At 57.7% G+C, this 16,031-nt stretch overlaps 4 protein-coding genes across 4 annotated transcripts; 2 read left to right on the top strand and 2 right to left on the bottom strand.

Annotated features, from left to right (window-relative positions):
- Nucleotides 1-643: 643 nt before the first annotated feature.
- On the bottom strand, nucleotides 644-3,844 carry EsH8_VII_000211 (uncharacterized protein; the record flags this gene model as incomplete). The annotated part of the gene is made up of 7 exons (XM_083270344.1): nucleotides 644-1,844; nucleotides 1,927-2,119; nucleotides 2,196-2,332; nucleotides 2,398-2,555; nucleotides 2,606-3,065; nucleotides 3,123-3,468; nucleotides 3,751-3,844. 7 exons carry the CDS (start codon nucleotides 3,842-3,844, stop codon nucleotides 644-646), a joined length of 2,589 nt encoding a protein of 862 aa, XP_083127901.1.
- A 2,465-nt stretch (nucleotides 3,845-6,309) lies between these two features.
- Nucleotides 6,310-8,648, top strand: EsH8_VII_000210 (amino acid permease-domain-containing protein; the record flags this gene model as incomplete). The annotated part of the gene is made up of 5 exons (XM_083270343.1): nucleotides 6,310-6,502; nucleotides 6,590-7,356; nucleotides 7,429-7,584; nucleotides 7,640-7,681; nucleotides 7,737-8,648. 5 exons carry the CDS (start codon nucleotides 6,310-6,312, stop codon nucleotides 8,646-8,648), a joined length of 2,070 nt encoding a protein of 689 aa, XP_083127900.1.
- Nucleotides 8,649-8,823: 175 nt separating this feature from the next.
- Nucleotides 8,824-11,481, bottom strand: EsH8_VII_000209 (type I 3-dehydroquinase-domain-containing protein; the record flags this gene model as incomplete). The annotated part of the gene is made up of 1 exon (XM_083270342.1): nucleotides 8,824-11,481. The coding sequence occupies one exon, from the start codon at nucleotides 11,479-11,481 to the stop codon at nucleotides 8,824-8,826; it is 2,658 nt and encodes an 885-aa protein (XP_083127899.1).
- Nucleotides 11,482-12,581: 1,100 nt separating this feature from the next.
- EsH8_VII_000208 (uncharacterized protein) lies at nucleotides 12,582-15,048 on the top strand (the record flags this gene model as incomplete). Its single annotated transcript, XM_083270341.1, has 2 exons — nucleotides 12,582-12,682; nucleotides 12,939-15,048. 2 exons carry the CDS (start codon nucleotides 12,582-12,584, stop codon nucleotides 15,046-15,048), a joined length of 2,211 nt encoding a protein of 736 aa, XP_083127898.1.
- Between the last annotated feature and the right edge of the window lie 983 nt (nucleotides 15,049-16,031).

Genomic DNA, 16,031 nt, shown 5'->3' with positions numbered 1-16,031 from the left:
CGGGCGCGATGTCATGAGGTGATGTCCGCGGGTGGATGTGCGAGAGAGAGAGGCTATCTCCGAGTTGAACTACGAGAATTCCGTGGCAGCAATGCCAGCCCAGCAATGCCAGCAACTCTGCTGCCCAACCTGCGCACACCAAACTCCATCCCTTCATTCGTCAGTGGCAACGGGCTCTCTCAATCATCAAAATGTTTACTCGCATGGAATAAGAAAAGAACACGCGCATTATGGTATCTGGTGGCGTTCCGCAGATGCCACTTGCTAGATTACATACAGCAGCCACGGAGCGATCTCAGACTGGCCGTGGACGGGAACTTTGATATCCTCAACCCGAAAACGCAGCCCTCTTCCCAAACGTGCCTCCATCTCTCTGCCAGAACCTTCCTTCCATCTCTCGAGTCTATCCCAACCTGTATCAGTTCCTTTGTGTCTTCGCCGCAATCCAATGAACTCCAGCAGGACACCTCCGCCCGCCCTTGCCACACATTACGCCGCAACGCCGCAATATGTGCAATAAGATTCCGACGCCCGGCATCATCCAAGTATATCTCGGGAATGCCACCCGCGCGTAAATACAAACAAACACAATGCCCTCCCGTGATGAAAAGCGAACCCTCCACCACCACCACCCCGTCTATCGTTACCGATAGTCCTCTCTCATCCCGCGGACCACGTCCTTTTGCGACCCGTACCGCCCCTGGTGGTACTCGTTCAGCTGCTGCCGCCCGTACTCCCGCACCAGGCCGAGGTGGCCCTTGTGCCGCTTCTTCAGGCACTGGCTCAGCTCGGCCTCGGTCCGCGTGCTGCACTGGCACATGTTGGGCGTGCCCCCGAACTTGGCCCGGTCGTCGGGCGTCGGGAACATGATGCTGACGCGCCGCACGTTCTTCCACGCCGCGTTGGCGTACTCCTTCTCCCCGCGCCGCCCGAGCGCCAGCTTGGCCAGGTTCCAGTCCGTGTCGCCGTCGCGGCTCTCGAACCGCCGCGCCGACAGCTCCACGCCGCCGCGGTTCTGCTCGACCGCCGCGATCTGGCACGACGACCCCGCCCGCCCCGACTGCCGGCAGTTGCACCGGTCCGGGTTGACCTCGGTCTCCTCGTCCACGTCCACCGTCACCAGCAACAGCTTCCCTGTCTCCAGGTTCTGCGTGAAGAACACCAGCATCGGCTTGGGCGGCCGCCGGTGCACCGTCCCCGTCGTGTGCCCGCCGATGGCCACCGTCACCGTGTGCGCGTCGCTGCCGTTCGAGCTGTGGTTGGACGGCGACGTCGTCGTCGACACGTTGCTCGACACGCTGAATGTCCGGTCCGGCCGGCTCTGCACTGTCGAGACGGACGGCGCCCTCGCCGCCGACGGCCATTGCCCCGGGAACAGGCTGGACGAGCGGGGGCTTGACGGGGACGTCGACATCGTCGTCGTCTGCCGCCCGCCGCTGGGCGGCGAGGCGGCCATGGCCTGCCCGCCCGGTCCTCCAACCGGCCGGCGCGGGATGGACATGGGCGGTCGGGCCCCCGGCTGGCTGCCGAACGCGGGCGGCGTCATCGTCGGCGGGCTCCGCGACGGGCCAATGTTGTTCCATATGGAAACCGTCTCGGTAGGGCTGGTCGTGAAGGGGTTGGCGTTGTCCCACACGCTGCGGAGGGTGCTCTGTCTCGACGACGAGCCGGCCGCCGTGGACGCCGTCGAGGGGGACCTCAGCGACGTGTTCTGCTCCACCAGGGCCTCGTTGTTCGTCACGAGCTGCCCGTCGAGCTGCTTCGGGACCCAGAGCTGGACGCTGGCGCCCTCGACGATGGGCGTGTCCCTCCCCGAGACGACGAAACTGACCATGGCCTTGTACCTGGCGACGTTGGTAAGCATGTGAACAAACGGCGGGTTTTTTTTTTTTTTGTAAAGGGGGGGATGGTTTGGGGGCGCTTTACTGTGTGTAGTAGTCAAAGGCCTTGAAGCCCGTCACGGCTTGCTGGAACTTGATGATGTCCCTGAGCTGCGTGAAGGCCAGCTTGGCGATGCGCTCGTCCTTGCGAGCAATCATTTCGAATGCCCCGGTGTGCGTCGGCACGGCGTACAGCGGGTTCAGGATGACGGATGTGATGTCGAAATCGATGGTTTCGGCTGTCGTAATGTCAGCGGCTGTGGCATGCCCCCTCCCCTCCCCTCCCAGCTCCCCCCCTGGGCGTTGAAAACGTACCTTGGCGACGCGCATTTCTGCCCGTGCTCCCCTGCTCTATGCCCGAGATGTTGATCCTAAATCGTTTGCCTTCTGCGCCCATCCGGCGAAGCAGTTGGAGCTTCCTCTGGACGTTGGTAGTTCCCCCTTGTAGCGGTCTGGAGGTGTTCGTGTCAGCTGCCATTCATGATGTTGAACTGCTCCGGAATCAAGGAGAACATACACGTCCAGGACCTGTTCCATAAGTGCGTCTTTCGTCACCACGTCCACGAGCTGTGCTAGTTCTTTCTCGGGCCAGATCTCGAGCATCTCGGCCGTCAGCTCTACCAGGCTTGGTGGTACGAGATCCTGCTTGAATCGGTCGCATTGCGAGGCAAGGTCCTAAGACGTGTTAGCTTGCCGACCCATGTCGAGAGGGAGCGTAGACTTGCAGTTTCGAGCTCCTGGATGTACGAGGGCCAGTGTGACAACCCGGTGGCCAATAGGCTTAGCTGAGGCGATTCTTGAATGCGCTGCATCAACCAAACGCACTTTAAAAGGCTGACGTATTGTTCGACCTTGGGGATCCTGTTTTCCACCAGGATGCCTGCGTTGAAATGGAGTGTGGATCTGTGGTAGTGGAGGACGAAGGCATCTGCCATGTCCTGGAGGCTGGGCTCTGGATCATCGTCCGTCCTACCGTCGGCCCACGCTCGTTGGAGACCCTGAACGACCACTTGCGGTATCTCAAGCTGGATGGTCTCACGCTGGTTCTGCTGGGCGAGGGCTTGCTCGAGGTCCGGGACCAAGACCCCGATCAGGCGGCGCAGGTCGAAGTGGACGTCGCTTATGCGGTTTCTCAGATCCTCGTGCATGAGCCGTATGTCTTCCCTCACGCGGCACAAGAGATCACTGGGAGGGCGGGTCAGCGTCGCAACTCGGCCGGCAACGGGGGGGCCGGGGACTCACATCTCAAACGGCTTCAGCACGTGGAGGACCTTGGAGTTGTGCAGGGCTATCCGCGCCCGCAGCCGCTCCGCGGCCGGCGCCACGAGGACGTTCCACTCGATGTTGCGGAGCGGGCCGCTGCCGAGGCGGTAGCGGTGGTTGTTCTCGAGGAGCCTGCTGCAGTCTTTGAGGGTCTCCTCGTAGTCGCCTATGATCTCCTCGAGCGACGACCGGTCCCATCGCAGCGGCTTGAAGGCGCCCCCCTCTTGACGGAGCGACTGGTCCGCCTTGACCACCACGCGCCCCAGAATGTCGAGGTTCTCGGCCAGGCCCCTCACATCTCGGCCAAACTCTGCGTATTGCCGTGCTGGGGGATGTTGGTTAGTCTTGTGCTCCCCGTCCCAAGTTTTTGTGTTTTGGAATTCTCCCCCGGGAGCTAGATTCAGCCCTACGGCGACGCTTATCGGGCGGAGGGCTGAATCCACGGTCCGAAGCAGAGAAAGCACAGGCCGATCAACCGGGGAAGGCTGATTTCATCTTTTGTGACGGGCAGTGAAGCCAGAGCCCCGTGTCAAGGAAAAAAAACCCCCAAGAGAATAAAAGGGCCAGGTATGACAGCCCGCGATATTATAAAGCAGAGGCAACTCACTTGCGTTAAAGTCGTTGTCCCAACCAAACGTGTACACGTCCCACGCAAGCTTGCTGAAGTTGATGACATCCCCCAGCTGGATAGGTCCTGCCATTGGGGGAAAACGAGAAAAAACAGACGATGACGGATCCCTCTGTCGAAGGCGCCTTATGGGACGATTGGCATTTGACGCGCAGTGTTGTCAAAGGGCGTGAGCAGAGTCGGATGCGACAAGAAACAACAGGAACTTTTCCAAAAGTGGGCTTTCACGTCGACGGGCTGCGAAGCAGGTGAGGGGAACCAGCGCCGATTTTCTAGTACCGGTAGAGCCTGGCCGCAGGGGAGAAGGGGGGGGGCACACGACAGAGGCGTGGGAAACGCCACAAGTTCGCGGGAGGTGTGCGGCAGAGAGACACGTGTGGCCACCACGGGGAACGCAGGGTTGGCATGTACGACTTGGGACAAGCACCGGGCGACGAAGGGGCAGAAACTCTGTCCCGGACGAGTTTGGAACGGGGGAGGAGAAGGAGGAGGAGGAGGAGGAGGCGGCGGCAGAGACGCAGAGACGCAGACAGGCGGCAGAGTATCAGACGGGCGTCGGGACGAAAAGTGAGGCTGATGAGGACGGCCGACTTTGGATGCTTGTTCACTCGGACAAGCTTGACTGCGTTCACCGGGTCCAGACAGCTCGAATTCGATACCGAAGGGACAGGAAGGATGGTGTACGAAGCAACGCAGGCAGCAGGGGAGAAAAGCAAGACACGCGCCCGCTGCGCCCACCCTGTCCCTCTCGATATCAAAACGCCCAGCCTGGCCTCACTGGTTGCATGTACAACGGTAAGCAGAACGGCAGAGAGGTGGCAGAGGTGGCAGTCTTAGGGCACCCGCCGAACACCGCCTCGGAGGATTGATGCTTGGCGAGGTAAATGTCGCTGCTGCTGTTGCTTGAACCCGGGTGCTGTCCCCCCCGGCTCGGGTTGCATACTGCAAAGAGCCACGGATACCCGGAGCGCGTTGCGGCCAGCTGCCCAGCTTTCGCTCAACCGCGCGCAGTTTGACTCCGCCCAAGTAATCAAGCGTTTGCTGTTCAGGGAAGGGGAAGGGGAAGGGGAAAGCTGTCACGCGGTCTCAGTTACCCGAGACACCCCTACGAAAGACGTCCAATCCAGTTCAATGCCATGGCATGGCCTGTCCCCTCCATTGAATAGTATGCATGTGCGCGGCGTGGGATTGCAAGATAAGGTATAGATACATCGCAACTTGTGTGACACAATAGTTGAGATGAACTAAACTGGTTAGAATGTTGTCTGCCTTAAACACATTACAACCCTTGTAATTATGCTTCCCCTCAGCAACACTAGAACACCTCACGACCGGCATGCAATTTCGGTTGATTCTGTAATCCGTACTTCCCCATCATCTTTTTCCTCATGTATTAATCTTGCCGATAAAACCGTTTAGTTTGTATCATTTGCGATGAAGAATGAACACGGACAAGGTTGGGGTGATGGTTTCGTATACGAGACATGACCCGGTAAAGGTCAGGTCGATATATCATGCTTACAAGCATTTCACAGCAAGCCTCTAGCGACATGTTCTCTATACGCCCCTGGAAATTGCTGATCCTATGCTCAGCCCAGGCGCGAAATGCTGGTGGCGGTGGCAGTGAGCTGGGCGACTGGACAGCTGCCAGAGAGCTCTCAACTCCAAAGCTCGACGTAGAGGACGAACTGGTGTCACATCCAATCTATCAGGGATACTTCCTATTCGTGCTCGCTTCACTAGGCCTATCAACCCCGTCTACTGAGACCAGACTATCACCGGATCGGGCACAGCTCGACGGTTGCCTGCGGAGACTAGAGCCTCGGTAACGCATCCCCAGTCTCTCCAAAAGCGCGCAAACATGATGTCCAATGCAGCACCACGCTGGCCCACCTTCCCTTGCAGCAGGCATTGTCCCATATTTGCCCTCGCACGCACGCGGGTGTCTGATAGACATGCGACAGCCTGAATGGAACAGGAACAGCAACGTCATCCTCCGCGCTTTTTCTATTGTACCTCTCTATTGCTCCATGTCCTAGTTGTATAGCTAAAATCTCCATTTGTCGTCATTGTTTCTTCCATTTCCTTTTCTGATTACAAATGGATAATTCAAGACCGCGAAGAGAAGGGACACGGACAGCTGATTGATGGTATCTGGGGTCACCCGCCGTGGCAAGGCAGACTTCGAGACGAGGCTGTCGATGATGGGCGAGTGACTCTACCGACCCCCTTCCCGGCATAGTGGCTGTCTCGGCATGCATGCATGCAGCTGCCAACCCATGGTCAAATCTGCCTGCTAGTCTGCCGTTCCGCGGTGCGCGCCCCGTGTCGGGCTGTTTCTGAATCACGCCTGACCTGCATGCCAGCTCGTAACACACGCCGGCTTGCAGTTCAAAGATAGGTCCCGTACTTAACGTCGGAGGCGCCCGTTACAGCCCGGTTGGCCATGTATTCTAGGAATGGTACTGCGTTGACTCTTCTCCCGCGGAGCTGCCGCAAGTCCCGCATCCAGCATAACCGCCTTCGAGCTTCACCAAGATGAACGACTTCCCGAGCTCTGTTGGGTTCTACCAGGAGCCCCGTGGCGCCGAGAATGAGTCGGTTCACAGTGATGTTGACGGTGTCATTGATGGCATCAGCGATGCCAACGGCATCGTCACCCACGCCCCAAAAGAGGGCTTTCGCCTGGGCTACTTTGATGTTGCCTGCCTCGTCATCAACCGTATGATCGGTGAGTTGGCATACTGCCGGGCGCGAAAGCAAATGCGCTGGGCCAAAGAGACCCGGATTGGACTCTGAAGCTGATGGTTTGCTGCAGGCACCGGCATCTTCACGTCCCCTCAACGGGTGATGCAAGGGACCAGGAGCGTCGGCGCGAGTCTACTCTTCTGGTTCGCCGGCTTTATTTACTGCCTTTGCGGCACCCACGTCTATATCGAGTACGGCCTGAACGTTCCCCGGTATGTCATCAACGGGAACGAGAAATCCGTGCCTAGGTCGGGAGGGGACCTCATCTACTTGCAATACGTATTCCGCAAGCCAGCGTATCGCAAGAACACCATATTGCTGTCGACCTGCATCTTCGGCATTAGCTTCATCGTTCTGGGGAACATGGCCGGCAACAGCATCCATTTTGCGCTGCGAACCCTCGAAGCGGCTGGAGTTAAGGAACCCGAGAACGGCCCAGTCCGCGGCATTGCTATTGCTGTGGCTACGTTCAGCTGTTTCATTCACGCGACGTCGAGGAGGATGGGGATCATGCTTAACAACCTCCTGGCCATGATCAAGATTATGATCATGCTTCTCATCATCGTCGCCGCCATCGTCGTCGGCGCCGGCGGGTTTCCGGACACTGACAACGTCATCAGTGACAACACCTCGCCGAAGAATTCCTTCAAAGACGCGTCCACGGAAGCCAACGGCTATGCCCAGGCATTCCTTGCCATTATTTTTACATTTTCCGGGTTTGAGCAGCCGAACTACGTCCTGGGAGAGATCAGCCGACCCAGGAAGAAGTTCCCAATCGCCATGGGCGCCGGTGTAGGGACCGTTGTTATACTCTATCTTGCCGTCAACATCTGCTACGTAAGTTTGACTTCCGCGAGAGGGTACGGGGTGTTTTTCGGGCTGGACAAGTCACTGACATCACAAAAATAGTTGGTTGTCGTCCCAAAGGACGCCCAGATTCAGTACAATGTCGCCCAAAGATTCTTCGAGCTTACCTTCGGAACGTTGGAGTCGGGTAGCAACCTTGGCTTCCGGATATTCAACGCCTTTCTCGCCATCTCATCCATGGGCAACATTATTGTCATGGTGAGTCACAAATGAGGCATACTGCCACGGATTCTAAGTACTGACATGACTGCAGACGTACACGGCCGCCCGAGTAAAGCAAGAAATTGCGAAGGAGGTGAGCCACCCCGCGCCGTCAATGTACCAAGAACCTAGACACTGATGTTTGACAGGGTATTCTACCGTTCCCGAAATTCTTTGCTCAAAATACCGACATGAGCATCGGCCGTCTGCTCGGCTGGTTTCGCAGAAAGGGCTGGTTCCTGTCGCTCCTCCGGTTCCGCTGGCTCTCTCCGGAACACCACAGCGAAAAGACGCCAGTCGGTGCTTTGGTCCTCCACTTCGTCAGCTGCGTCCTCCTCATATTCGCAACCTATAGGGCAGCGCCATATGATGCCTACAATGTGCTCACATCGCTGAGCGCCTACGTCATCAACGCGTTCATTGGAACTTTCCTGGGGATGGGCATTCTCATTCTGCGATTCAAAGGGCCGCCTGCTACCCTCGCCGACGACGATACTTCAACAACATACGGACAAGGTCCATCTTCTCTGTCGTGGACTGAGATGACCGGGAAGCGCTTCAGCCCCTTCCTATCCGTCTTCTGTGCCCTCGTGTACATGTGCGGCGGCCTGTACCCAGTCATCACCAACTGGATCCCGCCTTCGGGATCACTTTCTTCGACCGTCAAGCCTTGGTATTTGGTACCGACAGTTTCATGGATCATTATCGTCCTTGGAATTGCCTGGTTCGTTGGATTCGTTCTTGTGGCTCGTTATATCGAGAAGAAGGACCACAGCGTCTTCGTCGTGGAGAAGAAGCCGGAGTTCGAGCCGGCGGAAGGCAGCAGTCGAGGGTCCGAAGCCGGCAACCACAGTGCCGACCTGATCCAAGTGCATGAGACTGTGTATCTGAGCTGGGTGGGCAAGGAAACACTCCGGTCCAGAAGGCCAGTGTTTGACGACACGAAACAGGTCAACGGGGATATGAGCGAGGCCTCTGCGTCATCTCCTTATGCCAACCCTGATTTTGCGACATACCTGTCACAACAGACGGCACCTGGGAGAGGGGCACCTCACTACTGAGTAGATGCCATAAAAACTTAATGCTGTATATTTAGAGTACGCCATGATGTTATGAATAGTTTTTGCTCATTTATTAGTCGTGTACTTTTGTGGTATCTATGCTGGCAGTAATGAATAATCTGCACTCTCGTCATTGTCTCTTGTCATCATTATGCCCGTATGCCCGTCCAAGCCATCATGGCTCCTGCTCGACAATGTTATTGAGTCGCGGCTGTAGCTGTTTGAGTGCCGAGCGGTCGTGCGTGTCGGGATAGGCGCGGAAGACCTCGCCACGCATCAGCCTGCGCGGCGCCCGTCTTCCCGTGAAGAGCTCAAACTGGGCGAATCCCTGTTCCGGCAGCAGATCCAGGCCGTCCATGGTGACCCAGCCCAGATGTGATACCTGCCGTGCCTGGTTCAGGATCGGCGTGTCGAGCGTCTTGTAGCCCAGCTCGACAAGACAGCCGCCTGTCGGGCTGCCGAGCCACGACGGCGGGGCGAAGAAGTTGGGCGCGGGGACGTTGCCGATGCGATGTGTGGGGATGCAAGAGACGATCATTGTCGGCAGCCGGAAGTCTTCGGGCCACGGCTCATCCAGCGACTTGATTATGTGGAATCTCGTTTCCACGTCCGACGTTGCGCTGAGGAGGGGCAGGTCGCGCCGCTTCAGCAGGCGCGTGAAGTGGTTCACCATCTTCTCCGCGTTCGACAGCGTTCGGTTGTACACGACGATGTTCTTGACCCCGAGCTGCAGCATGCTGTAGGTCGTGGCGCGGGCCATGCCGCCGGCGCCGATGACGAGGCCGCAGCTCGTCGTCCGGACGGCGTTGGCGGGGGAGAGTCCCCTTCGCAGGCAAGCCCGGATGCCGATCCAGTCCGTGTTCTCTCCGTACAGAGCCCGCACCGGCCCCGCGCGATTCCTGCAGCTGAACAGCTTCTCGTCTTCCGGGATGGTGCCGTCGGGATTCAGCCGGCGAACCGGGACGAGGGTGTTGACTGCGCCGATGGCCCGGGCGTGCCGACTCAGCGAGTGCGTAAGCGTGATGACCTCCACTTTGAAAGGCAAGCCTATACTGGCGCCTGCAAAGCAAGGGTCCTCGATGAGCTCTCTGAGCCCGTTCAGCGACGGGGTTGAGAAGGGACGGTAGATATGCGGGATGCCGCAGGCCTTGAGAGCGGCGTTGTGCATGGCGGGCGACAGACTGTACGAGACGTGGGCGCCAATGACGTAAATCTTCATCGGGTCGAAAAGAAACGAGTTGTATAGCGCCTGGGTCGCCTGCATCGCCGTCAGGCATGGTTGGTTGGGGTTGGAGCGCGACGCCATTGAATCCGGCACGACGCTCGTCAGGACGTGGTTCATGGCCGCGGAATGTCTGCCGCGAGGGCCCGAATTGTAGGCAATTAAAGGAATTTTGTGGCCGGTGGAGGCCTCGACTAGAGCTTTGAGGTGGTTGATGTCGAAGTTGTCCTTGATCGATGTCACCGGCTTGATGAGGCGGACGAGATCGCATCCAAGGCGGCGTGCGCGGTGGTAGTGAGACATCCAAAACTGGTCTCCCCAGGATGGGGAGTCAACAGAAGGCGTCAAGTGGCCAATTACCTTGGAACGTCTCTTCATTGAGATTATGTGCAGTAGTTGATAGTCGTTGAGGCGGAGATCGACAGTCAGGTATTCGGGTGTGAGTCGTAGGCCGTGCAGGATGTAATCCATGTATACAGACTCGGCACAGTCTGGAAGGACGACGTGGTATATCAGAGGTATTACTGTGCTCCTTCTGATAGACCCAATAATTCTGGCAATATCTGATGCCCTCTCAGAGTCCAGCGAGGTTACACCTGCCAATCCGTCGACAACAATCTCGATGGCGTCGGCACCGGTTTCCAGCTCTTCTATGGCGAGCTCATTGTTGAGCAGGCTGGACAGAGGAACCGATATGGCATAGGTGAACCGCCTGTCTTCTGTGGGTATGGAAGCCAGCGGGAAGGCCGACTCAATGAAGGGAATGGAACCCTTGGGCATGATCAGGCTGAGAAACTTCAAGAAGTGCCTCTCTGCCCGCTTTAGAGTCAGGTACGGGGCCGGCGGCTTCTGACCGCCGGCATGGGCCTCGATTCTCGCCGCCTCGGTTTCGACCCACGGATCTGCAGTCTCGGAGACGTTGAAGAACTCGAGGTTGGTGCATGTCCGAAAAATGGTGCTGCTGGCGGCCAGAAGATTCCTCGCCTTCTCCTCATCCTCGATTTTCAGGTGCTCCTGTATGGCCTTGACGTCGCGCACGATGTGCACCACTGGGTGGGTGCGGCAGAAGTCCCGGAGGAGACTCTGCACCCCGCGTTCCATCCAGCTACACACGATCAGGGTGCCCTTGGTGTTTTGCTCGAGGAGGTCCCGGAGCACTTCAGTCTGTCGGCGGTGACAGTCGGTGGAGCCGTGTGCCCGCTTGTAGGCGAAGCTTGTCAGACCAGTAGCTTGTTGGAAGATCTTCTCGCAGTCGACGGCCCTGCGCTCCATGGCCGTCGAGGCGATGATGGCGAGAGTCGACTTTCCAGCTCCCCGAATGCCAGCGAGCACAATGGAGGCATCGGCGGGGAATGGCGGGACCTCGCCGGGCAGATGGGTCACAGGCGTTGCCGGCCTCGTTATTGGCGTTTCGGGTCGTGAGCAAGCAGCCATGGAGTACCTGCTGCTGTTCGTCCTTGGGCTCTGTGGCTGGCTCGGCGATGCTGCGTAGCCATTGCGAGACTCGACGCGAATGAACTTTGCGGGATTCTCAAGTTGATGGTGGTGCTCGGCGTCATCGTCGTCTATGGCCGCGGCCACATACGACCGCTTCACTCCGGCTGTCGCCATGTCTCCTCGGCCTGGCCGTGGCAATCGCTGGTGGGTTGAAGAGCAAGCCCAGGATGCATGCGCATGCGCCGTTGTCGAGTCGAGAGGGTGCGCCTGGCTGTGTCTGTTTTCCAGTTGTGTTTCGAGCAAACCGGTGCAATCAGCCGTGGGCTAACAAGGTCAGGCTTCCACTGGAAGACTCAGGTCAGTCCCCGTCGAGTCGCGTCCAACACCTACTAAGCCGGCAGAATTGTCATCTGTGGAGGGAACATCAAAGCCGTTCCCCAGATCCGACACACGGTGCTAACCTTGTGCCCCTCTCCCATACCTGGCGCTAGGGCCGGATACTCTGGAAAACGTTTATCCCCCCCGTCCGAAGTTAGTGCGTGACTTGTATCGGCCGGGGGGCGGTCGGGCTTCCTCGAGTCCAGTACATCAGACTATGCGTTGTCCGAGACAGAAGAAACGCCTGAGACCTCGGCAGTATTGTTATTCGAATTGGGAAAAATCGACGAGTCTAGATTTCAACGATGAATGATGTATAGTCTCCGTCATGGCGGACGTTTCCAGCCACACGTAATGGCTATGAACGCCCAAAGAGACGCTTAGTCTACGAGTCTGGGGTTGGGGGGGGATCGAAAGTATCTTGCTAACACCCCGCATACCGAGCTATCCGTACTTGTGTCCGAGCGACCAATTAATGCTACTGAAATGCCAGCTGACCAGCCTGACCAGCCTGACCTTTGTTCTTGAACCTGAGATCTAGCAACACCCTTTGAGACGGCGCCGTAGCCGTCTGACTGTGAGGCTACCCCAGGATTTCCCCACCTCCATCCAGCGAGCGCGGGAGAAATCTTGGAGAAGGAAGCAAAGACGTCAATCCCATCATTGATCGTTGCTAACCGCTGCTGCTTGCTGCCGCTGCCATACATTGCTCGCCTCACGCAGCGCAATATCCACTCGCAACCACCCCCCGTCTGTCGCTTCAACCACCGCCCGCAGCGCCCTCGTCCTCTCGCAGCTCTCTCATCGACGTCTTTGGTCCCCCTACACGCCCTCATGCGGTCCTCATCGGCGTGAGCCAAAGGAGCTGCCCTGCCGCCCTCGGCAACCACTCAAGGATGCCCTCCAAGAGGAAGGTTCATGATGCCGAGAGCAATTCCACCTCGACCTCTGCCCCCAAGCGACAGCGGGTATCTCGAGCGTGCGACCAATGTAGAAGGCAAGCCTCCCAGAACCAGACCGTTCTCCCCGTTGTTTTCCATGAACTCTTATTCAGGCTGTATCGGAGATCTCCTTCAACGGGGTTCGCTTCGTTACCTTGGATGCCTCTTTGGACCTAGCGCGTCATGATATCCCTACTTTCTGTTGACTGCATCTCGTCTATCCATTGCGATATCGGGCCTTTCGCATTCCATCATAGCTGTTGACCTTTTGACGTCTGCTTCACTCTCTACCCGTGCTAACCGGAAACGCAGTGCCAGAGAGAAGTGTGATGGCGTTCAACCACAATGCTTCTCGTGTGCCACTCTGTCGCGGCAATGTACATACAACGTCGCCCCGAAGAAGCGCGGCGTCCAGACTGGTCTCATCCGAACTTTAGAGCTCGCTCTCGTTTGGCTATTTGACCAGGTCCCCGGAACCGAAGAAAAGCTCGCCGGCTTACTCGCCCAGGAGGGCGACAGCGGGCAGTCCCTGTTGCTGGACAAGGACAACGAGATCGGGAACCGACTTCACAAGAGATGGAGGAGGTGCCGAGTCCACAAGGACATTGATCGACTCTTGTCCGGAAAGGACGGCGTGAGCCCTCGCCAGGACACCTCCGGGGACGAAACCGACGCGGACGCCGACGGCCGCAACAAACAGAACGGCGAAACCCCCCAAGACGGCGCTGAACCCTCTACGCAGCAGGCCGCAGCCGACCGAAAATCAGACGCCGCCACGAAAGAACCTGTCCCGAGACAACGGCATGGCTCGAGATCCCGGCAAAGGTTCAAGTTACCGAGAAACTCTCCCCGATTATTAGAGGTGTATTATTCCTACACCCACAGCTGGCTTCCAATATTAAACTCCAAGGAAACGCTCGACAACGCGGCGGCTTCCTACCCACCAGACGGGCTCGATATCGACCCGGAAGACTCAAATACCAGCGCGGCGCATGCCGAACTCTGGTGCGCTCTCGCAGTTGGGGCATTTCAGGATGCAACATCACTGCAAACTTCCGGGGGTTCCGAGCCTCCGGACCGGCCCAGCTTAATATTGGCAGCGGCGCGCAGCCTCATACCGGTTGAAACCGAGATGGCACTGGGTCATGTAAAGGCCCTTCTCATACTGTCCCTGGTAAAGCTGGGCCAGGACAATGCAGGCGCCGCCTCCCTGCTCATAGGTCTGGCCGTCAGGGGCGCCATGGCGTTGACGGACGGACGGTCAAGGGATAGGGGCCGGGACTCGGTCTCGTCGCAGCAGGCAATCCCGACACAAGGAGCGTATTCTAATGCTTTGGATCGGGTGCTGATGGCTTGTCTTATGCTCGATACTATTGTGTCTCTGAGACTCGGCCAGACGCCTCACATGAGGACGAGCGACATGAAAGACAAGCCGACAGAGGAAAACGGATCAGAGGAGTGGGCGCCGTGGGTGCCTCGAGCTGGGTTCGGATCCGAGAATGTCGAGGGCGCCGTACAGCCGGCACAGGCGTTGAGCTCCTTCAACCAGCTTTATCAGTTCTTCCGTACTCTGAACCAAAGCTTCGAGTCTGGCGCCGCAGGGCCGCAGGTTGGGGCCGCGAACCTGGTTCAAGTGCTTGACCCCCGTTTCTCATTCTGCAACTCTGTAGTGTTCGGAGCGTCGACAATACCCATACTTCCTTCGGCCTTTCTGATCCAGGCCACCTTCCTCGGTGCCACCTTGACATTGATGGCCGATGCTCGAGTCTCCCTAATATGGAGCTTGATGGAGGTTTTGGAGACCTCGATCGCCCATTTCGGCGCGGCCGGGGTCTCACCGCTCCTTGTTACGTACATGAGCATCGCTAACACCAAGAGCTGCGTCAAGGCTCTGCGGGACGATGACAAGGTCCGATGGAACTCACTAATGGGCGATCTGATGTCTGTCTGGCAAGATCGGACGGCCAGCGTGGACTCGTCCGCCATTGACGCGGAACCAAGCGAACAGACACCGGCGCAGGTAGAACCCGCCCTTGCCCAGTTCTCGCACTCCTCCGCCCGCCAAAGCTCCCAATACCCGCACTACCCTATGAACACGGACTCATACCACTCCAACGGCAATGGCTTTCTACACACAGCCTCGTCCGCCAGCCCTTCGACGGCCAGGACGATGCCCTTTACTCCCGGGAGCCAGATGGATACATTCCCATCCGGATTCATGGGGCATCTGTCGTCCACTCAGGCACCCTACCTTATGGGGCAGGGGGCTCACGGCGTGGATTACGACGCCATAATGGACGAACTCGCTTCCATTGACTGCACAGACAGCATGGAGGCCGACCCGCAGTTTATGGCCAATCTCGGCTTCGCTCCGGGGTCAGACCTGACGGACATGCTTCGGGGAGATTTTGGTGGGATGTGAGCAGCATAATGTATTACGACTTTTTAGCAGAAAATGAACATTTATTCCAGGTTCTGGAAATATCATTTGCAGCAAGGTGCTGTGCCTATCTTGACTCCCCCCTGTCCCTCCGGCCGATTGCAGGTTAACGCGCCTGGCCGCCTGGGAGTGTTCATCCGTGCCAAGCGCAACGATTGGAAAACAAACGGGCAGCCTAGCCCCTTTTTGTCTGCTTCCCTGAGAGCCCCAGCGGTCTTATCTCTCTTGCTTGCTGTCTCTCCTGCGTCGGTGACACATGTATGGGGTACGGGGTCCTGTCATTCGGGATTTTGGAGCTAACTCCGGGAAAGCAAACCACAGGCGTGGTAGATGTCAACGGAAGTACAATCATCAGGAACTGGACCCCCCCGCAATGAACCCCTCTTCAAAGGCGTGGCATTCGAGCTCTAGCGTCTTGGAATGTCAGCCTCCCGTTCGTGCGCTGACGAATCGTGACTGGGCGATACTCGCATTGCGGCATGCACGGGGTGTGCAGAAGCATGCGTCTACCCTGGCAAGTTGATGTCACTGACGAACGAAGATCACCATCGTGGCGATGAAATTGATCACGCCGGGTTTTGAGATGAAAAAAGATGAGAACAATGCATATATCTAGGGGGGGTGTCAACCGGGTCCATCCATCCGTGGGAAGCATCATCAAAACGTGGTGCAATTTACCCCTATCGAAGGCATACGAGTATGCGGCGGGGCCCTTCCGAGACAACAAAGTGGGCTCAACACCAGAGAACAGGAATGAGATGGCTGAAAATAATTGTCATCAGGTTGACAATAGCTGTGAAAATGCCTCTACTAGCACGTTCGATAAAAGAATCCAGGCTTTGTTGGTCGAAGGGCGAGGCCTTTGAAGGGGGGCGGCGTAGCGGGCTCAGTTGGCGTGTCTCGACCGGATATACTCAACTCCAGTCGTCCCTCAGCGCTGCCAACCTTATTCGGCCCCCGCGCCG

Source organism: Colletotrichum jinshuiense, chromosome 7 (assembly GCF_051148585.1).
Source record: "Colletotrichum jinshuiense chromosome 7, complete sequence".
Lineage (NCBI taxonomy): Eukaryota > Fungi > Ascomycota > Sordariomycetes > Glomerellales > Glomerellaceae > Colletotrichum > Colletotrichum jinshuiense.
The sequence above is the reverse complement of the archived record's forward strand: the minus strand, read 5'-3'. Positions and strand labels throughout refer to the sequence as shown.